The 27,978-nt window shown below is 40.3% G+C and overlaps 1 protein-coding gene across 5 annotated transcripts in view; it reads right to left on the bottom strand.

Annotated features, from left to right (window-relative positions):
• The window catches only part of FGF13 (fibroblast growth factor 13), a 497,159-nt gene that overhangs the window by 138,562 nt on the left and 330,619 nt on the right, over positions 1 to 27,978 (bottom strand). The window contains exon 1 of one of the 5 annotated variants that reach the window (XM_040323775.1): positions 14,310 to 14,407. The exons of the other annotated variants lie outside the window; for them this stretch is intronic. Coding sequence (XP_040179709.1) covers positions 14,310 to 14,340 — 31 coding nt within the window. The 5' untranslated portion in view covers positions 14,341 to 14,407. Of the gene's footprint in view, positions 1 to 14,309; positions 14,408 to 27,978 lie in introns of those variants that run through there. 5 annotated transcript variants of the gene reach the window in all.

The raw sequence follows: 27,978 nt of genomic DNA on the forward strand, positions 1-27,978 counted from the left end.
CTGCAAGGGTTAAAAAAGACTCCATTACAGTTTTGGTGCGCCAAGAAGAGAAAAAGGTGGACACTGAAGTTCCCTGAAAGTATCTGGACCAATCCTTAGGCAGGGGAGGAGCCCCCACTCTGCAGAGGAGGATAAGGAAGTGCTGCCATGTGTGCCTGGTTGTGGGATGGAGAAGATGGCACAGTTTGGAAGTACTATGGCGGATTGGAAGATGTATGCTCCAGGTGCTGGCCTTGGTCTAAGCGAGCCCAAGGACACTCTGACTGACACCGGAGTGCGGTATACACCTTAAAGTAGTCTTGCCCTGTATACAGCTGGAGGCTATGAGGCCTTGGGACTGATCTGTGGGAAGTGTTCTGGTTTGGCCACGCATCTGAGGCCTTGGATTTTCTGTGGATGCTGCGGGGAACCCCTGCTTGAGGTAGTCTCACCAGCCCAACCTCTGCGGACACTGCAAGCGGATTTTATTAAGAATGTCACCGTCCCGGCTGGGAGTGGCATTGAGAGTCCACCTGTTAGCTTGTGAAAGAAGCTGCTCCTCTTGTTTCTGTAACAACCCAGTGCTCCGGTTATCTCTCGAGGCCGGGGTCGGACCCACCTGCTCTTCTTAATGGCAGAACTACCAGGGAAAAGAACGCCAGAGTCATGTAAGCCTGCAAAGGGTGAAGGTAGTGTTCCAGTGGGGGAGGTGATACCTGTCGCCATTAAGGGAGACAATGTGGTTGTGCCAAATAAAGCCAGCTCTACGTGCATCTATCTCCCGCCTGAAAAATGCTTTACTATATCTGATTTGGACATCCCATTCAATTGGGTCTCTGAACCCTTTTCAGATGTTTAATCATGGACTGGGAAGTGGACTGGTAGTGCTGATGTGCAATTGTGTGATTTAGAGGAGGATGAAATTCCCTCTGTGGCAGCGGCCAGTGTCAAAGTTAAATTGTCTGCGAGTGCAGCTCCCTTCTTATGCATTACTAACTCCTTTGAGGAGGATCGCTGGGGCAGATGGGTTCCTAAAGCTGCATTGAACAAGCCAATCCTGTTGATTAAGTCTGATTGCAAGCCAGATATTGTTGCCAGATACCCAGTTCAATATGCACCAGATGTACGGGTATGGAGACCCTAAAACACTGCCTAGGCTGTGCAAGACACAGCGTATAATTATTAAGAAAGTGGCTGAGGAGTATGGTTATCTGTGTAGCAAAGTCCTGGGACCACTGAAGCCCAATGGTGACTTCCAGAGTTAAAGGACAGCTGACATCCTTTAGTGTAGAGTGGGCTACAAGGCATGGTGGGTGTAATAGGAAAAAATGTTACTGCGCTGATCAAATTATCCAGAGAGTTTAGTCTCTGGAAATGTGAGCTGTGACTTAATATAATACACCCTCAACCATAAGTGGAATATATATATCAGGGCCACAATGTGCCCAATCTTAAATGTGAGTAACCTAAATACAAACAATCTGTGAAAATATATAAATTAAATTTAAATCATGCATATGTGACACCGTTTTTGAATCACAAATATAAATTGGTGTATCAGCATACACATCAATCAATATGCCACAGTGCTCCTGTGAAAGAGTGGCTATCGTTGCTGCTACTAGCCGGCTAAATAATGAAAACAATACAGAAAAAGTATACTATATAAAACACACAATGTGCAATGTGCCAACTGCACCGTGAATTGTCCAATAACTGGTATTGGAAACAGGTAATCCCCAAAAAATTATGTGTAGCAAAAAAAAATATATATATATATAGTTATCAAACAACCAATAAAAAATAGTTATCAAACAACCAATAAAAAGTGCAATGTGCTAGCTGCACTGAAAATAGTCCAATGACAAGCAATCTTGATCCTATACAGTAGGTTCCAGCAAACAAAAGGTTCAATGTTGGTGGTGCTGTATACAGACAAGTGCCGCTATCTCTTCCACCCGATAAAAATGTGCCACCATCACCAATGGTTAAAATCAACACTCACCAGACCCCAGATATTAATAGGCTCCAAGGTGGTGTCTTTTCTTTATCCGTCAGTGGGTGTTACCTCCTTTTTCCTTTTACAAGGTATCCTTAAATCCTCAAAGACAAGGGGCTCATCATGGTGTAGTATGTTAAAAATATATTTATTTAAAAAAGGTAAAAAATAACACTTACAATATAAAGTGCCTCTGACCGGCACTGAGTGTCTTTGGCAGTGTCAACCGTTAAAAGCCGCTGACCAGCATTTAAATGGCGTCCTAGGAGGTGTGCATGCCCCGCTTTTCTCCGCATGTGTTGCTACAAGGGGTCCTTGCGTGCTAATGTGCTTCACCCTCTATGTGTGTGTCCAGGCAGCCTCTACGCGTTTCGCTATGTGCGTCGTCAGGAGAGCTGTGGACACTACTGTTTCAACTGAATTTATACCCCTGTGTTTTACCTGTAAAGCTGCAAAGTTGTCACTGGAAACAGGAAGTCTTCCGGCCGCCATCTTAGCTGATGGCACCGGAAGTTCCAGTTCCGCCATCTTACTTCCTGGATACCCAGCATCTATGCAGTCGTTTGCCATTTCATCTGCTAGTCACTGGAAACAGGAAGTCTTCCGGCCGCCATCTTAGCTAATGGCACAGGAAGTTCCAGTTCCGCCATCTTACTTCCTGGATACCCAGCATCTATGCAGTCGTTTGCCATTTCGTCTGCTAGTGCTGGATATCATGGGTTGGGATGTGCCCAGCAGCCCGGGTGGCTATGTATGTATAGCGCTGTGCGCGCTATTACCTCCGTTTTTTTCCCCCCTGTCCATCCCCCTGTATGCAGGCGCTCATCGCCCTGTGTATTTTCCCTTAGTGGCTTATCGCCGCAACAGGAAGTATGCGTGCGGCCATCTTGCCTCCATCACAGGAAGTGCCCGTGCCGCCATTTTGGTTGCTGGCACCCTATGTTATTCTATGCCTGTTTTGGATATTCATTGATTCCCCATACAGGGTGAGTCATCAGGCATTTTAACTACTGGAAATGATCCCTGAATAGCAGTCAACGTGTCTGGTTGACGCTGCCAGGGACACTGTACAATAAAACAACTTTTTATTGCTCAAATTCTGTTACTAAAAATTTTATTTACTAAAAATTCAAAACCATAAAAAAGCAGGGAAAATTATATACGGTAGTTTTCGTTTCTTATGCTGCAATATTTTTATAACAATCTGCAATCTAATTTTTATACATATACTGCAACATTTCTATACATAGACACTTCTCTGTTTGTATCATTACTAGTATCTTGACCGTATGTTACTAATTTCTTAATACACATTAATGTCTAATACTTAATAGTGAATATTGTTTCTTAAAGGGGAAATGTAATGTGGGATACCCAAATCATCAAAAATCTTCCAAAAAACAATTTACATCTAATTCCACATTCATTCCCCTGGGCTTGAGTGTGTCCAATCTAAAAATCCACTCGGTTTCGTTCCTCGATACTTCCCTCCTTAAATTTAAGTTCCTCCAATTCTGTTCAGTTTTGTCAATGGCGTAAAACTTCATTTTACTGGGGTCTTTTTTATGTTTGTTTTTAAAGTGCAATGACACACTATGATGTATGAACCCTTTTTTAATATTTCTGATGTGTTCTCCCATTCGCACCGAAAGTTTTATTGTGGTTCTGCCCACGTATTGCAGCCCACACTCGCACTCCAATACGTACGTGACGTGTGTGCTGCTGCACGTGATCAGCTTATCCACTTTGAATTGTTCTTTGTTGGTATGAGATTGAAATTGGTCAACCTTTCTTGGTCCTTTTGTGGTGCGACAGGGTTTGCATCTTCCACACCTATAAAAACCCTTCTGGTCAAGGAAGGATATCATCTTTTTAGGTGGGTCCGGTACATTTTTAACCAAGGAATCTCGTATTCTTTTTGCTCTTCTATACACAAATTTTGGTCTGGTTGGTAAAATTGTGTTGAGTTGTGGGTCTCCCAATATGATGGGCCAGTGTTTTCTAATGATGTTTTCAAACACTTTGTAGTCTGCATTAAATCCCGTTATGAAGGTGACATCATTCTTTTTAGGGGGTTCGGTTACTCTCTCTTTTAGCATATCATTCCGGTTCAGAGATCCTATCTCCAATCTGGTTTGTTCCAACCTTTCTCTATCATAACCTTTATCTACAAACCTATCGATCAAGGTGTTTGTTTATGTCTGATAATCGGTCATAGAGTTGCAATTTCGTTTTATTCTGATGAACTGGCCTTTGGGTATAGCCCGCTTCCACTGCGGATGGTGGCAGCTTCCAAACGGTATATAACCATTGCGGTCAGTTTATTTGAAGTGTGTTCGCGTGTGCAGTTCACCTTCGACCTTGAATATTTCCAGGTCTAGGAACTGAATCACATCAGATTGTACGTTTACCGTAAATTTTATTTCATAATGGTTGGTGTTGATATGCACCATGAAATTGTTTAGTTGCTCATGATTCCCCTTCCATACGATTAGGATATCGTCGATGAATCTTTTGTATGTTTGTATGTGTGGCCAGCATTTTCCGAAAATTTCTTCACTCTCCCATTTATTCAGGAAAATGTTGGCGACACTTGGGGCATACTTGTTCCCCATGCCAACCCCCTTTATTTGGCTATAATACTTGTGGTTGTGCCAGAAGAAGTTATTCTTCATAGCCATCCGCAGACCTTCTAGTATAAACCTCCTTTGTTTTAGTTTAAGTTCCGAGTGTTTTTTTAGAGCCCATGCCACCGCTGCCAGTGCATCTGTTTGTTTTATGTTCGTATATAGAGATTCCACATCTATGGTTATTAATAGCGTGGAATCATCTACTAGGACCTGTTTCAGTGCATTTATAACATCTTTGCTATCTTTGATAAATGATTCGCCTTTCGCTGCTAGTGGCTGTAAGAATACATCTAAGTACTCTCCCTGTCTGGAATGAACGGAGTTGATGCCTCTTATTATTGGGCGGCTGGGAGGTTTCGATTTATTTTTATGTACTTTTGGTACCTGATAGATCACTGGTATTCTGGGGGCCTTGGGTAGTAAGTATCTTCCCTCTTTTTTGTTCAGAATGTGATCCGCAATCCCTTTGTTTAGAAACTCTCTCAGTTTGTTTTTTAATTCTTTATTGGGGTTCTTTTTTAATAGTTGATATGTGGTGGTGTCATCAACTAACCTGTTTAGTTCACTCGCGTAGTCTTGTTTGGTTAGGATGACCAGCCCCCCCCCCCCCTTATCTGCTGGCCTCACCACTATGTCTTTGCGTTTTTCTAATTTTCTCATCCCTTGCCATATTCTATCTTGTTTGATGTTTTTCTTTGGTTTGATGTTTTTTATTTCCTTCTCCACCATCTTTTTAAATACTTCTATATGGTGGTTAGAACTGATTTTGGGGTTGAAAGTGGATTTGTTCTTTAATTGACTATGTGTATATTCAGGGGTACTTGCCTTATGGGCGTTCTCCCCTTTTCCCTCAAAGAATTTTTTTAGATTTAATTTCCTTATAAATTTTTGCAAATCTATAAAGGTTTCAAAACTGTTAAAGGCCCTGCTTGGCGCAAACTTAATGCCCTTATCTAATACCAGTAGTTCCTCCTGGGAGAATTCAATGTTAGGTTGAAGATCCCTTCACCTAACCCACCCTTTTTCTTTTTGCTTCCCCCTCTGCACCCTCTCCTTTTTGGGGGTTGTGATTCCACCCCCCTCTGCTGGTCTGAAAAACCGGCATGGGTGGTCTGAAGGCAACCCCCCAGTCCCTCCATTCCCCCTGCCACTGGGGTGGCCCATAGTTTTGGCCATAGTATCCTCTCCCTCTTCCCCTTGGGCCTCCTCTCCAAGGCCTGGAGTATTGACCATTATAGGGGGGGTATGAATATTGTTGGGGTGGGTATGAGTTTTGTTGGGGTGGTGGCGGTGGTGGGTGTAATGCAAGATGAACAGGTGGGCGCCAGACACTTTTTGAATGCAAAGAGATTTATTGTCTCTTAAACAGAACTGTGGGAGAGAAGATTAGTTACGTGACCGGCCTGAAGACAGCTGAAATTCGCTATTCAGAACAGTCGTTTTTAAAAACAATTTACACGCTACGCTATGCTATGTCAGCATAATAGTGGCAGGGGAGCAGGGTCAGGCCAAAGACAGACAGAGAGGGAGATGACAGGCAGGAAGTAGGCAGATGAGGAGGGAGAGAGGAGAGCAGAGCAGGGCAACGTATGACGGAGGGACGCACTTTGACCACAGTGATCATGGTGGCACAGCCCTGGTTATCGTGGGCTGTTTAGAGAGGGCATACAGGAAGTGTCAGATTCATTTTTTTTCTTTTTTTTTACGGTTTAGAGGCAGACAGATTACACAGCACAAGCACTGTGCTATGCAAACTGCTTTAAGGGACTAGGATCTATATATATTTTTTGGGGGTTAACAAACACTTTAAAGTACTACTTTAATTTACTAATGCTGCCTCCTGAAGCACTTTAAAGTGTTATTAAAGGCATAGTTTTTTTTCCTTTTTAAATAACAAATATGTTATACTTACCTGCTCTGTGTAATGGTTTTGCACATAGCAGCCCCAAATCCTCTTCTTCTCTCGCTCCCCCACTGACTCCTCCCCTTTGACCAGTGCCCTCCAAAAGCAAGCTGCTTGCTATGGGGCACTGGTGTGTGCTCTCTCCCAAGCCCTGCTTTATGTGTTCATAGGACACAGAGCGGTGGCTTGACCCTGCCCTCTCAGGACTGGATATGCCAGGACTGGGCAGGCCAGTCAAGTTTCTCCACCCCAAACTCGCTCACCCATGTGCTTATGGACCTTGCTTGGTGCACTGGGGCGCAGTCATGTTGCAACAGGAAGGGACCATCTCCAAACAGTTCTCACAAAGTTGGGAGCATGAAATTGTCCAAAATTACTTGGTATGCTGATGCCTTAAGAGATCCCTTCACTGGAACTAAGGGGCCAGGGCCAAGCCCAACCTGTAAAAAACAACCCCACACCATAATCCCCCCCAACAAATGATTTGGATCAGTGCACAAAGCAAGGTCCATAAAGACATGGATGAGCAAGTTTGAGGAGTAGGAACTGTACTGGCCTTCACAGAGTCCTGACCTCAGTCCGATAGAACACCTTTGGGTCAGTTAGAAGACACTGAGGGAACACACAATTAACCACTTGATCACCCCCCCAGTGTTAACCCCTTCCCTGCCAGTGACATTTGGACAGTAATCAGTGTCAAAACTCTCTGATCTGTCCGTCGCAGTACCGCTAAAAATCACAGTTCACCGCCATTACTAGTAAAAAAAAAAAAAAAAATGCCATAAATCTTTCTCATAGTTTGCAGACAGTATAACTTTTGCGCAAATTTATCAATATACAGTACGCTTATTGTGATTTTTTTTACCAAAAATATGTAAAAGAATATATATTGGCCTAAACTGATGAAGAATATGTTTTCTTTTTTTAATTTGGGTGATATTTATTATAGCAAAAAGTAAAAAGTATTGTTTTTTTTTTAAATTGTCGCTCTTTTTTTGTTTATAGCGCAACAAAAATTAACCGCAGAGGTGATCAAATACCACCAAAAGAAAGCTTTATGTGTGGGGGAAAAAGGACACAAATTTTGTTTGGGTACAGCTTCGAACAACTGTGAAATTGTCAGTTAAAGCGACACGGTGCCAAATTGTAAAAGGTGCTCTGGTCAGGAAGGGGGTAAAATCTCCCGGGGCTGAAGTGGTTAAGTGCCCAAACCTACTCCTTTAATAACAATCTTGGTTTGCATAGTTTTCCTATTACTTTATTGTTCTAGCAGTTGTGCAGTTTGTCTAAATTTAACTGTGGAGTCCAAAAACCACAGGAGTCTGACCACCATGTCCAGTAAATTCCCTAGTCTAATGCCGTGCACACATGATTGGAAATTCAGACAAGAAAAGTCCGATGTGAGCTTTTGGTCGGAAATTCCAACCGTGTGTAGGCTCCATCTGACTTTTTCTGTTGAAATTTCCAACAGCAAAAATTTGAGAGCTGGTTCACAAATTTTTCGACAAGAAAAGTTCTTGTCGGAATTTCCGATCGTTTGTATGTAATTCCTACACGCAAAAAAAAAACATGCATGCTCGGAATCAATTCAACGCATGCTTTGAATCAATGAACTTCATTTTTCTTGGCTCGTTGTAGTGTTGTACGTCACCGCGTTCTTGACGGTCGGAATTTTGTGTGACCGTGTGTGTGCAACACAAGTTTGAGCCATTATTCCGTTGGAAAAAAATCCACGGTTTTCTTGATGGAATTTCCGATCGTGTGTACGCGGCATAACAGTTCTGGTCAGACACAGCCCTTTTCTTATCAAGCACTACATGTGTGCATGAAGACAATAGCATTTAGGGGTGTGGCATATACATATCTATGAAAAAAATACAAAAATGAATAAATTATAATGTGACTGTAAAGGACTATACAGAGAAAAACGTAAGGTTACAGTTGAGCGTTCAAGAAGAACGTGTGAGGTTTCAGTTGGACTTTCAATTAAAACGTGTGAGGTTTCAGTTGGACTTTCAATAAAAACGTAAGGTTACAGTTGAGCGTTCAAGAAGAACGTGTGAGGTTTCAGTTGGGCTTTCAATAAAAACATGTGAGGTTTCAGTTGGGCTTTCAAGAAAAATGTGTGAGGTTTCAGTTGGGCTTTCAAGAAAAACGTGTGAGGTTACAGTTGGGCTTTCAAGAAAAACGTGTGAGGTTTCAGTTGGGCTTTCAAGAAAAACGTGTGAGGTTTCAGTTGGGCTTTCAAGAAAAACGTGTGAGGTTACAGTTGGGCTTTCAAGAAAAACGTGTGAGGTTACAGTTGGGCTTTCAAGAAGAATGTGTAAGGTTTCAGTCGGGCTTTCAGGAAAATAGTATGAGATTTCAGTTGGGCTTTCAAGAAAAACGTATGAGGTTTCAGTTGGGCTTTTTAAGAAAAACATATGAGCTTTCAGTTGGGCTTTCAAGAAAAACGTGTGAGGTTACAGTTGGGCTTTCAAGAAAAACGTTTGAGGTTTCAGTTGGGCTTTCAGGAAAAACGTGTGAGATTACAGTTGGGCTTTCAAGAAGAACGTGTAAGGTTTCAGTCGGGCTTTCAGGAAAATAGTATGAGATTTCAGTTGGGCTTTCAAGAAAAACGTATGAGGTTTCAGTTGGGCTTTTTAAGAAAAACATATGAGCTTTCAGTTGGGCTTTCAAGAAAAACGTGTGAGGTTTCAGTTGGGCTTTCAAGAAAAACGTGTGAGGTTTCAGTTGGGCTTTCAAGAAAAACGTGTGAGGTTTCAGTTGGGCTTTCAAGAAAAACGTGTGAGGTTTCAGTTGGGCTTTCAAGAAAAACGTGTGAGGTTTCAGTTGGGCTTTCAAGAAAAACGTGTGAGGTTTCAGTTGGGCTTTCAAGAAAAACGTGTGAGGTTTCAGTTGGGCTTTCAACAAAAACGTGTGAGGTTTCAGTTGGGCTTTCAAGAAAAACGTGTGAGGTTTCAGTTGGGCTTTGAAAGAAAAACGTGTGAGGTTTCAGTTGGGCTTTCAAGTAGTTTTTCTCAACATAAAAAGGAGATAGCAATATACCAGACTCTTTAAAAGTTAGTCAAAGCCTAAATTTATTGAACATTAAATCACATGCTGAGGACAGGAACAAACAGTAGAAGTGCCCTTTCAGTTCAAGAGAAGAATATTTTAAGAACAAATGGTGAAAGCTGTCTCTGATTAAAAATGGACCAATCAATAAGTAAGATCTCACGTAGTGTCTGTGAAAACAACAATAAACCAGGAAGGGCATTACTTAATACAACAGATCATTTATGATTTCTCTAATAGGGAGGAATCTCTATATTTGGTTCTTCCAGTGATAAAAAATATTATCATAACTTCGAAGTCATATATTTATAGTAGCAATAAACCCTCAGTGTAGCCCATTAAGCACAATAAGGTAAACATTCCCTAGTAAACTATTTGTTAAAAGTCTTACCCCAGCACTTTCAGTTTACAGCTTTTAATGCTGCTGGCTCCTGTTCGCTCAGTGTTTCTTACCTGAACTTCCGATTTTCTCAAGAATGGGTCAATGGGGGACATTGTAGTCTCCAGCCAGTCCAAGAAAAAAAGTGGGGGGGGCAGGGGAGTGCCTTGTCATCTTAGCTACAGGGTTGTGTGTTTCTATTGGTGCACACAGCATAGGAAGACATAACTCTAGTCCCTGCATTCAAGGGTTGCTCTATAGGACACTGTAAGAGAAAGGAGTCACCCTTTAACAGAAAAGGGAAGTGGTCATGGCGCCGGCTTAAAGTGGAACATAAGCAAGTATTAAAAGATAAGGCATACTCAATAAAGCCTAGTATACACATGGACCAAATGTCGGGCAACATTGGTCAGTTCAATAGAAACCAGGTGACATTCGGTCTGTGTGTATAGCAGCAAGTCTGAAAAATGGTCTGACCACGACTCCCCATAGGCTGAGAGCGCTGACCTGAGTGTTGTAGCGGAGGGAGGCATCCCCCTGTACTAACTAAGGGAGATCACTCTACTAAGGTGATATCATTGTACTAACATCAGATTGTTAGTACAGTGGCTCTGACCTGAGTGGTGAGGTTTTTTTTTATTCAACCCAAACAAATAGCTTGTGCTAGGCTTTAGTAATTACATCAGCTGCTGAAAAAGTTAATTGGAACGTAAGTAAAAAGATAAAAAATGAGGGTTTAAATCACTTTAACGTGGAAGTAAAGTTTTTTTTTTTTATTAAATGGCTCACAGGCAGGGTATTTATGACAGAAGAGGAGGAGCCAGGAGTGCGAGCAGGGGACCCCAGAAGAGAAGGTTCTGGGCTGCTCTGCGCAATACCATTGCACAGAGTATGTAAGTATATCATGTTTATTATTTTAAACACATGAATACTGGGCACTTTTACCCCTTCCTTCCCAGACCAATTTTCATGCAATGCTGTACCCAAATAATTATTTTTTTGCATTTTGCTCACACAAATAGAGCTTTCTTTTAGTGGTATTTATTCACGACTCCGTTTTTTTATTTTCTGAGATATAAGCGAAAATTTTTTGGAAAATTTTAAAAAAAGATTAGATTTTCTTCTTTCTATTTTAAAAGAAATATAATAAAATCGCATTTTGTCAGAAATTTTAGACAAAAACTATTATGCTACATGTTTTTGGTAAAAAAAAAATCCCATTAAGTCTATATTAAATGGTTTGTGTGATTACGGACAGATGTACAGATGTGCGCAGGTGATCCCGGACATATGTGTGCAGATGATCATTGGGACATGTGATTTTACTGTTACATATGTGGGGGACAGCTGTTTTTACTGTGTGGGGACATGTGTTTTGGGGACACTATTTTGGGGACTTGTGTGTTAACATTGTGTGGGGACACTAGGCAGGTGATCAGTATGTAAAAAGCTGTAAAAAAACAGCTCCTACTCACTTATCACCGGCCGCCGGCTGCAGCGATCTGCTCTCTCCTCCTCACTGACAACTTCTGTATGAGGAGAGAAGAGCCGATTGCCTAGCAACCGGCTCTCTATATAATCACATGATGGCTGTGATTGGACACAGCCATTATGTGATCAAGAGGGCTAATCACAGAGACCTCATTCCAATGGGAGATGCGCCGTGTCCGGGTGACACAGGCGCATCAGGACCTCCTTCTGAGGGACATTCCTGAACGTCCACTCAGAAGGAGCAAGCGCCCACCCGGCCGTATATGTACAGTGGCCGGGTCGGAAGTAGTTAATTAAAGAAGAAAATAAACTTTACAACCGCTTTAACCTTTAAATACCTCAAACACCTATCCTACTAATAAGAATTTACCCTTGAAACACTGAACTCTTGAACTCCACCTAACATTTATTTTAAATGTAACTTGCTAACTATTAGCCATAAGCCAGACTATAATTTAACCCCTGAAACGACTCTTTATTGCTAGTTTATATTTGCTGTATAATCCCAAATCAAGTTGTACTAGTTGCAAAATATTGGCCCTAAAACTAATATGTGCACCCCCCCCCCCCCACAGGAAATGTTCAAATATCTGCAACTATGTGTAGCCAAAAGCATTTATACCAGAGTTCTAAATGCACCTTTGTGGAATCTAGTTTTGTCCCTGTTTGCCCTCAGCAATGGTTCTGTACAAGTCTGTCAGACCTTAGCATGAAATGGAATGAAACTAATAGTTCTTGGCAGGACTCTCCTTCTCTCTCCCATTTAGGTGCTTTAATCTCAAACAAGCAGTGTCATGCATGCATTAATATGTCAATATTTTGTACTGTAAGCAGGTGTATTGACCAATAAGCAGCTCGGAAAGTATTTTCTGCAATTTTTAACTTACGGAGATGGTATTTTTCTATTTGAAATCAACAACAAAGAAGCAGTCGGGGTAGAATTATGGAAGCTGCCACTGTAGGCTTGTTTTCCAAAGACAATTTATTATAGATAAGAAAATATGAGTCCAAAAGTATAATATAAATTCCATAAATTATCCTTATTTTCAACTTAACCTCAGTTCCAAATTCCTATAGCTATGACTTGCCTTAAGCAAACCACTAAACATATCTCTAACCCTAAACCTAACCCTTATATAAGCTCCTATATACACAGTTCAAAAATAAGAGTTAAAGGAAACCAAATGAAATACACAGGCTACCATCGATGACCTAATCTGAAAATTCCAGTTGCCTGGCAATCGTTATTATCAAAATACTTCAATACATTGAGGCATTCACCTGGAACAAAGATGCAGATCCTGAATTATGAAGTCTCTCTGACTTTCCTTGTCTGCTCACCTGTTCTAAGTAAGTGACTCAGAAGGTATTGAATGAAGTCAGAGAGTCAATATAACATAATGACAACAGCTAGCATTTATTACAGGCAAGTCAGAAAGGGCATTCCCTGTATGTCTTACATGGCAGGTTCTTTTAATGGCCATAGAACACCAGTGCGTCTTCACAGTTGGGAGCTGTCCTTGGTGCTAGCCAATTATGCAGGTCATATACATTTTTATAGTACACGCCTTATCACTGCTCTAGTAAACACAACAGCCTGTGAAACTCAACACTCAAGCTATTCCTGTTGCAGCTTAGCTATAAAATAAAACAGTTAGCAACAATTGAACCAAATCCCTTTCCTTTTCACCAAAAATATAAGCAAATTATATATATATAAAAAAAAAAATGTAACAATTACGAGGATAATGGTAGTCCATTGTGATCTAGTGTATCTCTGTATATGTAGCTTTGTACTTTTACAATGGATTTCAAAAACATATATTTAGCATCCACTCCAGTGAGCAAGTCGTAAGTCACTATATTAACCTGATATTACTACCTAGCTCCATAGCAACTTATAGTCTACCCATACATTTATTAAACAGTTTCTTAATGAGCACTACAGATGGCAGGCAGCCATTAGTAAATGCCTAAGTGAATGCTGCTGTTTATACCAGCGAGAGAGAGAGAGGGAGAAACAGGATGTCTTGGCTAATATTCAGATTTGTGGGCGTTGGTTCATACAGTAAGCTTGTCTAATTAGTTCTGGGAAATGTGAACAAAGGTTCTGCTATGTTAATAATAGGTAAAGCAAATATACTAAGCAAACAGCATATTAACATATTCCAATTAGGCTGCCTAGTATCTCAGTTCCTATGTAAACATCATTTGTTTTCAAAGGCAATGAGGTGCATTATTCTGGCAATGAACATATAGATAGATAGATAGATGGATAGATAGATAGATAGATACCGTAGATAGATACCGTAGATAGATAGATAGATAGATAGATAGATAGATAGATAGATACCGTAGATAGATAGATAGATAGATAGATAGATAGATAGATAGATAGATAGATAGATAGATAGATAGATAGATAGATAGATAGATAGATCTGTATGCACACATTTATTCTAGAATGTCCTAAAAACAAACAGACAGGAATTTAAAATATAATGCATTAATAATATAATTCATTCCTCCAATTCTCAATGAACTAGAACCATTTATCCGGTAGTAAACATGTTGTATACCTATAACCATAGACAAAATGATCATATCTCATGTCACAAGGACGCACATTGTAATTTAGGGTCGGGTGACATGCCAAACAATAATCGTACATTATATCAATAACCTACGTAATCCTATTCCATTAGCAAGCACGATATCCGATTTTCCATTTACAAAGAAAATATTTTGAACCAGCCTGACAAATGTCTCTAAAAAAATGGTAAAATTAAAACCCTCCACAGCTGTCCAGCTTTACACAAATGTGCGTTTCAGTATCTCCCTCTAAACCCTTGAATAATCGCAGTTTCTTACCTGAATTGGACTTTCTTAAGCCCAGAGCCATCTTGGTTTGGAGAAGTGCTCCGGCTCGGCTGCAGTGTACATTTGCAGCAGGCAAATAGACGGGGAAAGTTTAAGGCATATTTAAAGTATTCTCCAAGGTATTGGCCAGAACCATCAAGCCCCTACTAGTGGTAAACAGAGATCATTAATGGGCATTAATGACAGACCATTATGACTTTCAGAGATCATTAATGATTCATCACATAGCAGAATTGTTCTGGCAGGATCTGACAATTTCTTGGATCTGAATGTCGCCCCGTCCTTTTATTTGTAGCTTAAACATGTTAAATTTTTTTTTTAGGACAAATATTTATTGCATCGTGTAGGATTACAAAGGAAAAAAAAAAAAAGAAAAAGATAAGAGGTTTGTAACTGGACACTGGCTTACATTGAATTATCTCTTTCAGTGTGCAGGCCCTGCTTGGTGGATTCAGCTTCATTTTCATCAATTCGATCAGAGAACAGATAGAAAAAAGTATTCCTTCTGGTGAAAATGGAGTTGTTTACTTTAGACAAGGCTAAATTATTCATGATTATTAAAATCCACAGCAAAAAAAGCATTTAAATTAACACTTTTTTTTTTAAATGTTAAAATATTAAAATATTTTATATTCCACTTTAATTTGGAAGGAGCAGTATGTATATCTATAGGAGGTGATAACATTTCAATAATCAATATAAATTGTGTTTGGAAAGAGATTTCATAGCATAACATATTTTAGCATAGCTAAAAGGCGAGTTCATTGTATTTCTGTTAATAAAGATCACAGCTGAGACTGTCAAGAGATTAGATTAAATAAAAAGAGATCCAAGCCATTAGAAAATGTTCAGTAAATTCTCCTTTGTTCTCTGCTAGCATTAAAAAAAAATGTTTGCGAAGATGTCTGATCCTTTGGTGTTCACTGAAATAGGGATTACAAGGAAAAATAGAAATCCCTGATTGAGACCTCCCTGTTGACCAACGAGACATCATTTTCTGCAACCCACTTGTATACAAGATCATGAAATACTGTATATCCTGTAGAATTAAATCTGCCCCTAAAGTACAGTATTTCTTATTAGGTACCAATGTCTTGTACTGTTTGGTTACAATACAATATCACAATTCAGCAGCGGTTCATAACAAGCACAAGATATGAAAATCTCAACCCAGGAGCTGGTGTTAAAGTGGTTGTAAACTTCAGAAATGAAATATGAACAAAGCACATCCCTCTATAGTGTGTACTTGTCTCAATTAAGAGCACTAGTTGTCACTTTTATTTGCTGCTTCATTTCTCTGCTTTGCCTCTTCCTCTGCCTGAATCACTTCTGACAAGTTTTTCTGACACCAAGAGAAACATGGTTACAGAGGATGGACCTCTGACAGCCTGTTTCTGTGCGGAGGTTGGTGTGTTCCTTCCCTCAAATCAGCTCTCAGAGCTCTCCTCGCTGAGCTCTGCAGAGTGTAACTTCATCTCCCCGCCCCCTTTTTTCTGATCTCTCAGACAAGCTTTATAATTTGGAACTTTGAACAGATGTAGAGAGGAGAAGACTGCAGAAAAACAGGTACAAAATATGTAGGAGGATTTAATCTTTATGTATCACCTAAAGCTTATGTAAGGGTTTACAACTACTTTAACATGTTACTAAACCCACAACAGTAAAATCAGTCTGTATATGAAGCATAGCATGCTTGTTATACTCACTGTGGGACTTAAGGGGTTAATCCTCTGCATTGTGTAAAAAGGCTGTTTTATCCCTATGCACAGATCCTCCCCTCCTGCATTGTCTGTCTGGGGAAAGCCAGCTAACACAGACAGAGTAGCCAACCTGCACATGCTAAGTTGTGTATTTTATGCTGGAGAGAATAATTATTTGTTGATCAGAGCTAGCCAGGTCACATGATATTGGCATCACACATGTGGGCGTGTATACAGGCTGCAGTGGAAATCTCCACCTTTCTGAACTCTCAGCAATGGAGAAACTTTACAGTTTTTCACTGACCGTGGTATACAGATCATCCAAAAAGGTATATAGTGGCAATATTTTTTATGTAAAAAGAAGATTTTAGGCTGTGTGCAGTGTGTGTGTGTGTGTGTGTGTGGGGGGGGGGGGGGAGCATATGAACTATTTTCATATTACTGGGTTTAGTAACACTTTAATCTTCACAGGGGTCAGACCTACATACATTACTCATGTAAATAGAATCTTGTAAAAATGTGGACACCAGTAGTTCTACTACCCCCCCCCCCCAACGCATTTACACTAATTAGAACTCCATATACACAAAACCCCACTGGTGCAGCTGGTACAACAGTTTTTACCATCCCTGCAGAATCTAAAGAATACTCTTAGGCCCCGTACACACGATAGAATCCATCCGCTGAAAAATCCCAGCAAATGGGTTTCAGCGGATAGATCCTATGGTGTGTACACTCCAGCGGATCTGTTTCCGCGGATATTTCTCCCCTGGGATGGATTCCAGCAGATCGAATATTTGCTGACATGCCAAACAAATCTATCCGCTGGAATCCATCCCAACGGATGGATCCGCTGGTCTGTATAGACTCACTGGATCCATCCGTCCGAAGGGATCCCCCGCATGCGTCGTAATGATTCGACGCATGCGTGGAATTCCTTATATGACAGCGTCGCGCACGACGCCGCGTCATAATCGCGGCGACGTCGCGACACGTCATCGCCAGAGGATTTCGGCGCAGATTTCAATGCGATGGTGAGTACACTCCATCGCATTAAAATCTGCTGAAATCCTCGAGAGGATTTATCCGCGGAAACGGTCCGCTGGACCGTATCCGCGGATAAATCCTCCCGTGTGTATGGGGCCTAAGGCCTAGTACACACGAGAGGATCGATCCGGGGGACCGTTTCCGCGGATAAATCCTCTGGCGGATTTTGATCTCATGGTTGTACTAACCATGAGATCAAAATCCCAGCGGAATTCCCTCCGCAGTGACGTGTCGCGTCGTCGCCGCGATGCTGTCATATAAGGAATTCCACGCATGCGTCGAATCATTACGACGCATGTGAGGGATGCAATCGGACAGATTGATCCGCTGAGTCTGTACAGACCAGCGGATCAATCCGCTGGACTGGATTCCAGCGGATAGATTTCTTAGCATGCTAAGAAATCTTGATCCGCTGGAAATCCATCCCCGGGGGAAAAAATCTGCGGAAAAATATCCGCTGGATCGTACACACCAGGGGATCTATCCGCTGAAACAGGTCCGTGGATAAATTTCAGCGGATCGATCCTCTCGTGTGTATGGGGCCTAAGGCCTCGTACACACGGACGGACTGTCCGATGCCGGATTTTGGTCTGATGGTTGTACACACCATCAAACCAAAATCCCCGCGGACAGGATACGCGGTGATGTGGCCGCGCCGTCGCCGCAACGATGACGCCGCGACGTGCGCGACCCTGGAAGGTCAATGCTTCCACGCATGCGTCGAATCACTTCGACGCATGCGAGGGCTTTCGGCCGAGCGGACATGTCCGGTAAGTCGTACAGACGACCGAACATGACCGACGGACAGGCTTCCAGCGGACGTGTTTCTTAGCATGCTAAGAAACATTTGTCCGCTGGAAACCTGTCCGATCCGCCAGGAAAATTGTCCAGTCGGACGTACAGACGACCGAACATGTCCGCTGAAACTGGTCTGCGGACCAGTTTCAGCAGACATGTTCAGTCATGTGTACAAGGCCTTAGGCCTCGTACACACGATAGGTTAAACAGAGGACAACGGTCTGATGGACCGTTTTCATCGGTCAAAACCGATCGTGTGTGGGCCCCATAGGTTATTTAGCCATCGGTTAAAAAAAAGCCAACTTTCTTTAAATTTAACAGATGGATTCCTAACCGATAGGTCAAAACCGATCATTAGTAGGCACAACCATCAGTTAAAAATCCACGCATGCTCAGAATCAAGTCGACGCATGCTTGGAAGCACGTTCTTGTGAAACCCAAGGTTTCCTACTTGGTTCACTGGGCATCTGTGGGTAGGTTTTCTATCTTCTTACCCTCCATGGTTTTTAGTGCTTGTTTGCACTATGTGGGGTTCATTGCGGGGGCTTGGGAATCATTGGGGGTCGGTATATTGGCACCTGGGCTTTCTTTGCTCCGCCACTTCTCCCAGCCAAACTACATTCATATTAAGAATCATGAATAATGTTACATTGATGTATTTAATGAACGAATTGATAAATAACTTCCGTCTTATCTCTTTAGAGCAATTCATTGTGATGGTCACGTCATAAATCCCCTGATGAAGCCAAAGGATTGGCAAAATTAGTTGGGAAGACCTGACCACTAGCTTGTATCTTAATGTTTCGCTTCCACAATGTCTGTATATTGCCCATATGTTTGAACTAAACTTGTTTTATCTTTGTGTAACCAATAAAACTTTTCTATTTTTATATATCTGCTTTGTTTGGTTTCTATTTTGGCACCGCAATAATCCCACACTCCTCCATTCCCTCTTTTTACTCAATTAAGGGATGAGGTGCCGTATTCTTATTTGGACTATCGACCACTAACTACCCACTTTACCAAATTGTCTTTACCAAAACCATGTAGTGCAAGGGCCTGCCTGATTGCATACAGACTCTTAAGGTTTGACCTCATATTACAGGCATACCCCACTTCTAAGTACACAGTATGGTTTATTTACTAAAGTTGGAAAGTAAAAATCAGGCTCACTTCTGCATAGAAACCAATGAGCTTCCAGGTTTTATTACCAAAGCTTAACTGAACAAGCTGGGGTTAGAAGCTCATTGGTTTTTATGCAGAAGTGAGCCTGATTTTGCATTTTCCAGCTTTAGTAAATAAACCCCATTGTGTACTTAAAAGTGGGGTATGCCTGTATATGGTTTTGGTAAATCTGAAGACAAAAATCTGCAGAAAATCTAATAGTGTGTATGGGGCTTTAGCAGATCCAGATATGTTAGATTTGACCATTGTCTTCTGTTACTAAAAAAGCGAAATTCTTACCGCATTGCTCGAAGTATGATTGTATATCACATCCTAAAATCTCTATTTGTAAAGAAACAAAAAGGGGGCTGCTACTTTCCGAAAAAATTGATGTGTCATATTCCCATCCCTGTATTAATACTTTCTAAAGGGCCAACAAAAAAACATCAATTTGTGTATTCACATAATGCATAATACACAGTGTGTTAGTTGAAGAAAATCATTATGGGATGTGCTGACTTACATTACTAGCCCAGGTTCAATGTGTCAACTCCTGCAGTAAACATTGACAATTCATTAATAGTACAGAGGGAAGAGGCCTTAATGCATGCACTCTTTCCGGCACTCTTTAAGACAGGAAAGTAGATGTACTAATGAAACTACTCTTACCGATAGTGGATGGCAAAACTATTGGCTGCATTCTTTAGACATACAGACTCATCTTTATCTGGAAAATCCTATCTTGAAAATAACAAAATAGCTAGAAAGTCATTGATCCACCAAAGGTCACTTAGGTCAAATTCACATGGGCGCTGAATGCCAAAAAGCATGTATATGCTTTCCTACTTTAGAACTTGAGAACTAGGAGCACCTTAGGGAGATGAATAACTGTAGCACAGCTCTGACTGACTGACCAATGATAAAAGGTCAGTCCCAGGACCCAGAATTTTGTCCAAATTCTGGGATACTGCCGTGGAAATTGGGACAGCTGGGAAGTATGCCTGTATTGGTTATGCCATTGGAGCAAGGCTTCATCCAGGTTTCAACCACTTGTCCAGTGGGGGGTATTGTGAAACAATGTATTTAATAAGGAGATCCAACCCCACCTAAGCCTGAAAGCCTGAAATACCATTGAGTCAGGCATGTCAAGTTTCAAAGCCCCAAAACGACTGTACTTGCATGGGTACTGAACCTGTGGACTCAGAACAATTACTTTGAACTGCCTTCATGAGGCACATTCACTCCACCTATCTTGATATCTTAAGCATGGGTTGGGGGTTATGTAATCTGAACTTTTTGTGGCTTTAATAAATTCAATCTAATTAATAGTAAACACTGATTCAGAAGTATTTGACATGTACAAAAGTTTCATTTGTGTGCAGAGCAGATAGTGCATTTATGTCATGGTTTAGGGGTAAAGCATGACATACTGGGGGAGGGTGCATTGATGGGGTTACAAAAAAAATGCCCCCCTCCCCCCCAAAGCAACGTAGCCTGATACTTACTGCCTCCAAGCTCCTTGGAACCCCCATGGGAGGGCAAATAAATGTCTGTCCCGTTTCAACTGAACTGGTTTTAGAGGGCTCTTGGGCCCCTAACCTATGCCGCAGTGAAAAAAAAAAAGAACTACATAAAATAAACTTTTATTATTCTCATGCATTTTATGCATTGAGGTAAAAATCCTTCTGTGTGCAGCAGCCCACCCAGCTTAACCCAACACTTATCTGAGCCTCATTTAGATCCAGTGATGTGCATGAGAGCAGCGGTTCTCCCTGGTCTCTTCCTCCTTATTGGCTGAGACAGCAGCAGGAGCATCTTCTCTGGAAACCCACTGTCACCTTTTGAAAATAACGTGGCTGTGCAGGGCTCCCTAAGCCCGTCCACATTATTCATTCACAGTCCTCTGTGAATGGGAAACTACAAGTCTCGACAGCGTTTGCGACTCTCGGCTTGTTGTTTCAATGAACTACCATGTTGCTGTTGAGTGCTCCAGTAGTTCATTGTCTTTTTCTGTCAGCGTGTATCTACCTTTCTGTACGAGGTATGAGCAGACAGATACACTGACAAATCTGCAGGAGTCCTGCATGGCACCTACAATCTGCTGAACATTGGGTGCAATGCTTTCCAGGCTCCAAGTAAAGAAAACAAAAATGCACATTCTTTCACCTGCAAAGAGATGTGCATTTATTTATTTATTTTTAAAGGTAAACATATCCTTTAAACTGTGCTCAGCGCCAGATATATGGACTGGTTAAAGACCCGTATTTGGAGAATAACATGTAACATGGTGCAATTATACCCCCATCAGAAAATCAGAAAAAAAATTAACACAAAAAAGTAACCGTAAAAGTGCCAAACAAGTATTTAAAAATATAGGTTTGACATTCTCCATAAGCAAAAAAAATAAAAATCCACATTTTAAAGCATTAGAGCATTTGAAAATACACATTCCCCGCTTCAAACCAGGGAAGAGTTTGATTAATGTGTAAGGTAAAAAATTTGATATTTTTTTCGATAGGCAAATCTTGTTTGATGCTATTTTAATGGGCTAATCTTGCTTGAAAATGGGTAAAACCACTGCGATAAATAAACGAAATGTAGAAAATGGAAGCCTCTTTGAAAAAAAAGGGCATATTTCTTGTTCACCCATAATACATCCCATAGACTTGCATTGTGAGAAGAATTAGTGCATAACCATTGTTTATAATTTCAAAGCAGAAAGCAGCACCATTATCTGTAATTATCTGTAATTATGAGACAAGAAAAGGAAAAGCGCCTCTAATGTCCTGTACACATGAGCGGAATTTCCGTTGGAAAAAAGTTGGATGGTTTTTCCGATGGAATTCCACTAAAGCTTGGCTTGCATACACACGGCCACACAATAGTTCTCTGAACTTTTGAGCGTTAAGAAAGCAGTGACATACAACACTACGATGAGGCGAGAAAAAGAAGTTCAATGCTTCCTAGCATGCGTCTAATTGTTTCCGTCGGAATTCCATACAGACAAACGGATTTTCCGATAGGAATTTTTTCCATCGGAAAAATTGAGAACCTGTTCTCAAACTTTTGTTGGCGTAAATTCCGCCAGCAAAAGTCTGATGGAGCATACACACGGTCGGATTTTCTGATGAAAAGCTCACATCAGACTTTTGCTGGTGGAAATTCTGCTTGTGTGTATGGGGCATAAGTGTAGTATCTAAAAACAGTTTTTAAAAATCTAGGACAATTGGCCACTTACATTATCTGTAGTTAACAAATACTGTATATACCAAACAATTTGATATTAACATCGGTGTCCAAACTAATACTTATTTCATAGTAGCGCATAACACCATATATGAACAGGGTAAAATCAAATTAATAAAGTGTCAGTGTAAACAATAATAAAAAATAAATAATCAAGTCCATGCAATACTTAAGTCCGTGCAATAATATTCAACATAAAAATCTTTACAGTGATTGAATCCGAGTAATCATCACACCCCTGTGCGAGTATTTGCAGGAATGTCAATGCACCTCAAATTCACCACCAAAGTAATCAAGTGAGCCCTTCTCCCTTTTGAAAATGCACTTACCAGACCTAATTGCCTCTCACTCTCATGAGAAGGCAAAAGCGTTTTAGTAATTAATCAATCTCCACTTGGAAACATCACAACTCGATCTCATCGCATGTGCGTAGGGGAAAGATAAAGAGGCTCCAATAGTGCATTATTCCCACTATAAATTCATTATTAAAAAGTATTTCACTCACATTTAAAACCTCTTGTAGTCATAAATATTAACAGGCTGGTCAAGCAGCAGTCCACACCACAGTCTTACCACCTCCACGCAGGTACTGCCTGTCTTTATAGATAAGCCGTTCCATCTTGACATCAATACGTCACTACCGAGCTCTGCCTAGCCACACCCCACACAGAAGAGAATAGGAAAAAAATATTTTCATTATTTTGATGGACTTTAAATATCAGATCACCATGGACGATTTCATGCTTAAGACCCAACCACCCTCCAAGTTTATGGCATGGAAAGGGTGGAACCTGGAGTGGTTCTTTTTTTTTTCAAATTCTTTATACAAAAGGAGGCAGAGTACAATATTAAATAACATTCCATCAAGTACATACACAGTCTCTTTCAGGCTTATTACATTTAGGCTGACTTAATATTCCACTGTAACACCTGTAACCTGGAGGGGTTCTAACTGGATTAGGGACTGCTCCAGGTGTGAGACAAAATGGATTTATTCTTTACATACTTTGTCACCGGAGGGATTAAATATTGAATTGGATATTAACTGTTTCATCAGTGATTATTAATTTTCAGTACTACTGTATCTGTTAATATTTGGTTAATTGTTTGTTTTGTGGTTGGCTCTGTATCTTAAGTCAATATTTCTAGTATTTGGTGCAATAATATGTAATGTAAACCGAGTAATTAATATGATTTTAAACATATATATATATATATATATATATATATATATATATATATATATATATATATATATATATATATATATATATATATATATATATATATATATATATATATATATATGTACTGTATGTAACATCCCTTCAAACCACCAAATCACCTGTTATTATATTTATTGAATATATTGAATTTATATTTTATGCTATAATCTTTTGTCATTAAAATTAATGCGCAAAGAGTAATTCCAACCAATTAAATTAAGGTATAAACACCTAATTTATGCAGGATGTGCAGCTTTAAATATTACCCAACTACTTAGTATGGAAGCAAGGTGGCTATTTTAATTGTATCTTGGCATTTAAAGTCCTATGCCCTGTACACACAAGCGGAATTTACGTCGGAAAAAAGTTGGATGGTTTTTCCGACTAAATTCTGCTCAAGCTTGGCTTGTATACACACAAAAGTTCTCTGAACTTTCGAGCATTAAGAATGCTGTGATGTACAACACTACAACTAGGCAAGAAAAATAACTTCAATGCTTCCGAGCATGCGTCAAATTGTTTCTGAGCATGCATGTTTTTTTTCCCATCGGAATTCCATACAGACAAACTGATTTTCCGATAGGAATGTTTTTACATCTGAAAAATTGAGAACCTGCTCTCAAACTTTTGCTGGTGGAAATTCCGCTTGTGTGTATGGGGCATTATTGGCACAGATGGATACTATCCGTTCGATAACTGAATAGCCCAGACCGATAAGATCATGCATTAAGTACTATTATGTGAATGTTTTAGCAAAACTGAAGGCCCAGGAGGGGTTCGGTGTGAGGAGGAGGTGACTAGATAAGCCTGCGGTGTGTAGCCACTACCTGTGACAAAGTTGTAAATGACAAAACACGTCGGGGCATGGCTACGCAGAGCTAGGGATTGATATTTTGATGTAGGAAAGGACAAGTGGCGAATCAATAATGGCAGTCAATACCCGCATGGAGGTGGTGAGACTGATGTGGATTGCTGCTTGATCAGCCTGTTTGTTTTTTAATGCTGATTACAAGAGGTTTTAAATGTGAGTGAAATACTTTTTAATAAACAATTTATAATGGAAAAAATTTACTATTGGAGTTTTTTTTTATTATTATAATTGTTTACACTGATGACGCTTTATTAATTCGATTTTACACTGTTCATATATGGTGTTATGTGCTACTGTGAATTAGGTAATAGGTTGGACACTGATGTTAATATCAAATTGTTTGGTATTTGTTTATTTATGTATGTATTTATTTAAGTAGCAGCATGTATTTCAATAGTAGCATAAAGGATCACATAGATTCAGCGCAGAGAAATATATCTCTATTAGTTAACATATATGGCTGCTCCCATGTACTGTACATATAGTTAAAACTATAAATATAAAAAAAAAGTTTTAACAACATAAATAAATGTTACATCAATTTGGTCTCTTACATAACTACAACACTGTAAGCACTGTACATTGTACTTTTAAAAAGGAATATGATGTATGTGTCATGAGATATACATATCATAATTCATATTGTGTACAAAGCAAGAAGTTAATTATTAAATACTTTGCTTATTGCTGCTGTGCGGAATTACTGCCAGTGGCAGCGTCAGTCTAATTGATTAGGATCATGAACATGAACAGCTATGCTTTGTGTCAATCTGTGTTTTTTCTAATTACCATATGCTGCCCTGTGATGTCACTGCCCGTTCTAATGTTGTGCTGTTCTGGAAATCCTGTTCCAATGAATGGTTTTGGAAGGTGCCCAGAATTCTCCCGGTAATGCCTCTGGCATACTGGTACAGAAGGGAATTGCAGTATATGAAATAATTGCTGCTCCTTATGTCTTAAATCACAAAGAGCAGCAACGTTGGCAGAGTCAAATATAGGCGATGATTCTAGAAGCACAAGACCATTTACTCTATACAGGGAGACACTTAGGTATCCACGTAGACTGCTAAAAATGTCACAAGCCCCTATAAAGCACAATGTCAGTAGCTGCTTACATTCTCCAAAAATTGACAACTACAACTTCAATGCTGGTTGTTGTAGATGAGAGTTCCCTTATGCCTTTTTAGTTCAAACATGAATTTGTTCAGTTGTAGCCATTACATTTGCAATGCAGTACAGTGTTTAAAAGTTAAAACATTAATTACTTTGAGGAGGGGTGGGTTAGAGAAGGGGAGTGAAGGAGGCAATGTATCAGGATGTAAAGTATTATAAGAATGGCTTGAGTGCAAAGATGTAGGCGGCACCACCTCACCATGGCACCTGCCATGTGGTGATAGTTGGTTCCTGTCCCATTAAACATTTACAGATTGGTGTGTGAGTATATTTGCTTAACAATGTATTGTGAAGTGAGCTTTACATTATTTAATTCATGAATAGTTCCCAGTGTGGGCACATGTTGTTTTATCATTTCATGCTTTAATGACATGGTCTCTCTACAGAAGTCTTTATCATATCTGGATCCTGAAGATTGGATCCAATTATATATTCTTTTTACTTCTGAAGAGGTAAACATTGCTTTATGAAACGTGTCACGATTATTACTAGTGTATATTCATCCTTTTGCTGTGAAAACAGTCCATCTTTATGTGGAGTATACACCAATATTCATATATTACTGTGTACTTTTTTAATGTATAGTGGAATAAAAAGATCAATATTTTTTTCCAAGCTGTATCAATTTTATAGCGTGGCTCTTAAAAAAGTCCTATGGACATTCTTGTTATTCAAAGAACCCAATGTTTCATGATTTTGAAGATTGAGTTTGGAGAGGGACCCAGGTATCAATGTCATGGGAAATACCTGAGGAGAGGTTGTAATATCTGAGATCTACTTTACCTTTTTAAATTTTAAACATCAGACCCCCATATTTATGTTCAAACTCAACTGTATATACAGTACATGGTGCTTTGCTTCTCTGTATAGTATATAAATGGTGGATGCAAACAGTCAAGTTGTAGGGTTTTTTTTTTTTGCACTGGGACACATTACTTTTACTGCTTTGATTGCATATTTTGCAATTTTTTTTCCTCTGCACATATTTGGTTATCATGGTTTTGATTATAAGCATGGTTTATATATGATTTTTTTGCTGAAAATATTTGTATGCACTTATTTTTTGCACATCTCAATTTGTTATTAAATATGAATTGACACTTTTGATGAACTTTTAGCTACGTTGGATTTTGCATATTGTTTGAATCATTATTTGCACCGAATGGATTTTTTTTTCAGTTAGCGTCACATCCTTTGCTATATATTTATTGGCTCTGCATTATGCGGCCGTGCCGGGCCGGGCGGTTACCTGGACGGGTTCCTGCCACACCGTCATCCTCCAGCCTCCCTTATCAGCTCCGGGGACCTCTCTGCCTATCGGCTACTCTCAGGATGTCACACGGCAGCTCTGGCTCATTTGAACTCACAGCGACCTGTGCCGCGGAGGCCGCTGGAGATAGCCGAGTTTTGCCAGATGAGGGCCGAAGAGCTGTCGTCGAGGAGGGGGTGAAGGAAGTCGAGCAGTGATGGAAAAGGGCGAGCGCGGCCCGGAGGTGGCTGAAGATGTGTGCAGTGTCCCAAAACAGCCAAGCGGGGGCGGAAAGAGCGCCACTCTGAGTCCGGCAGCATAGCAGTGCTCAAATTAATGGCTGCGCGTGTTTTGCAGCCATTCATTTGACAGGCTGTCTGTCACTAAAACTGGCCCACAGAGCCATCGGCCCACCGGGACACTCCCAGTAGACCTGATGGCCAGCACCTGTGAGTAATCCATTACATACCACACCTGAGCGTTATCCTTTTTTTTAGTTTTCTAATCCCCATATAACAGCGCAAAATCTCACGCAGTTGGAGAGTCAGGATTCTTAGCCAATGGTGGCCCTATTACTTGGCACAACTATGCCAGTCTATGGCCGCATGCACAGATGTTTAGCAACCCCTGTTTGCTGAGGTGTAAAATATCAAGTGCTTTCAGACACTTTGGGAGCCAAGCGTGACAGAAAAAGATTAGCAAAGAACCTTACTCTAACCACCCTACTGTCCCCCAAAAATATACATTCACAGTACATACTGTTTGTTTAAAATAATAATAATAATATGATTATGCATTTAATAATACGGAACAAATAGTGGAAGAGCTTAGCTCTGTTTTTTTTCCCCAGCTAAAGGCTCAAAATAATAAAAAAATAATGTATATCTGGAACGTGTTAGAGCTTAGCCCTTGATATTACATTTTGTTTTTGTATAATAACATAAAAGAGACTTACTTGGCACAAAAACTGTTTGGTATACATTAACAACATTTTTATTTTTACTGACTGGCAGGTCTTTTTTTCAGCAGGAACGTGGGGGAATGCAGTCCTGTCACCTCCAGCAATGAATGCATGTAATGGCAAGGAGTGCTGTGGTGTGCTGCAGGGTCTATTGATGCTAGCTGCTGGAGAATCTATTGTCACTGGTGGGGATCTATTTTTGTGTGGCAGTCCGTTGTTGCTAGG

The sequence above is a fragment of the Rana temporaria genome, chromosome 9 (assembly GCF_905171775.1).
Source record: "Rana temporaria chromosome 9, aRanTem1.1, whole genome shotgun sequence".
NCBI lineage: Eukaryota > Metazoa > Chordata > Amphibia > Anura > Ranidae > Rana > Rana temporaria.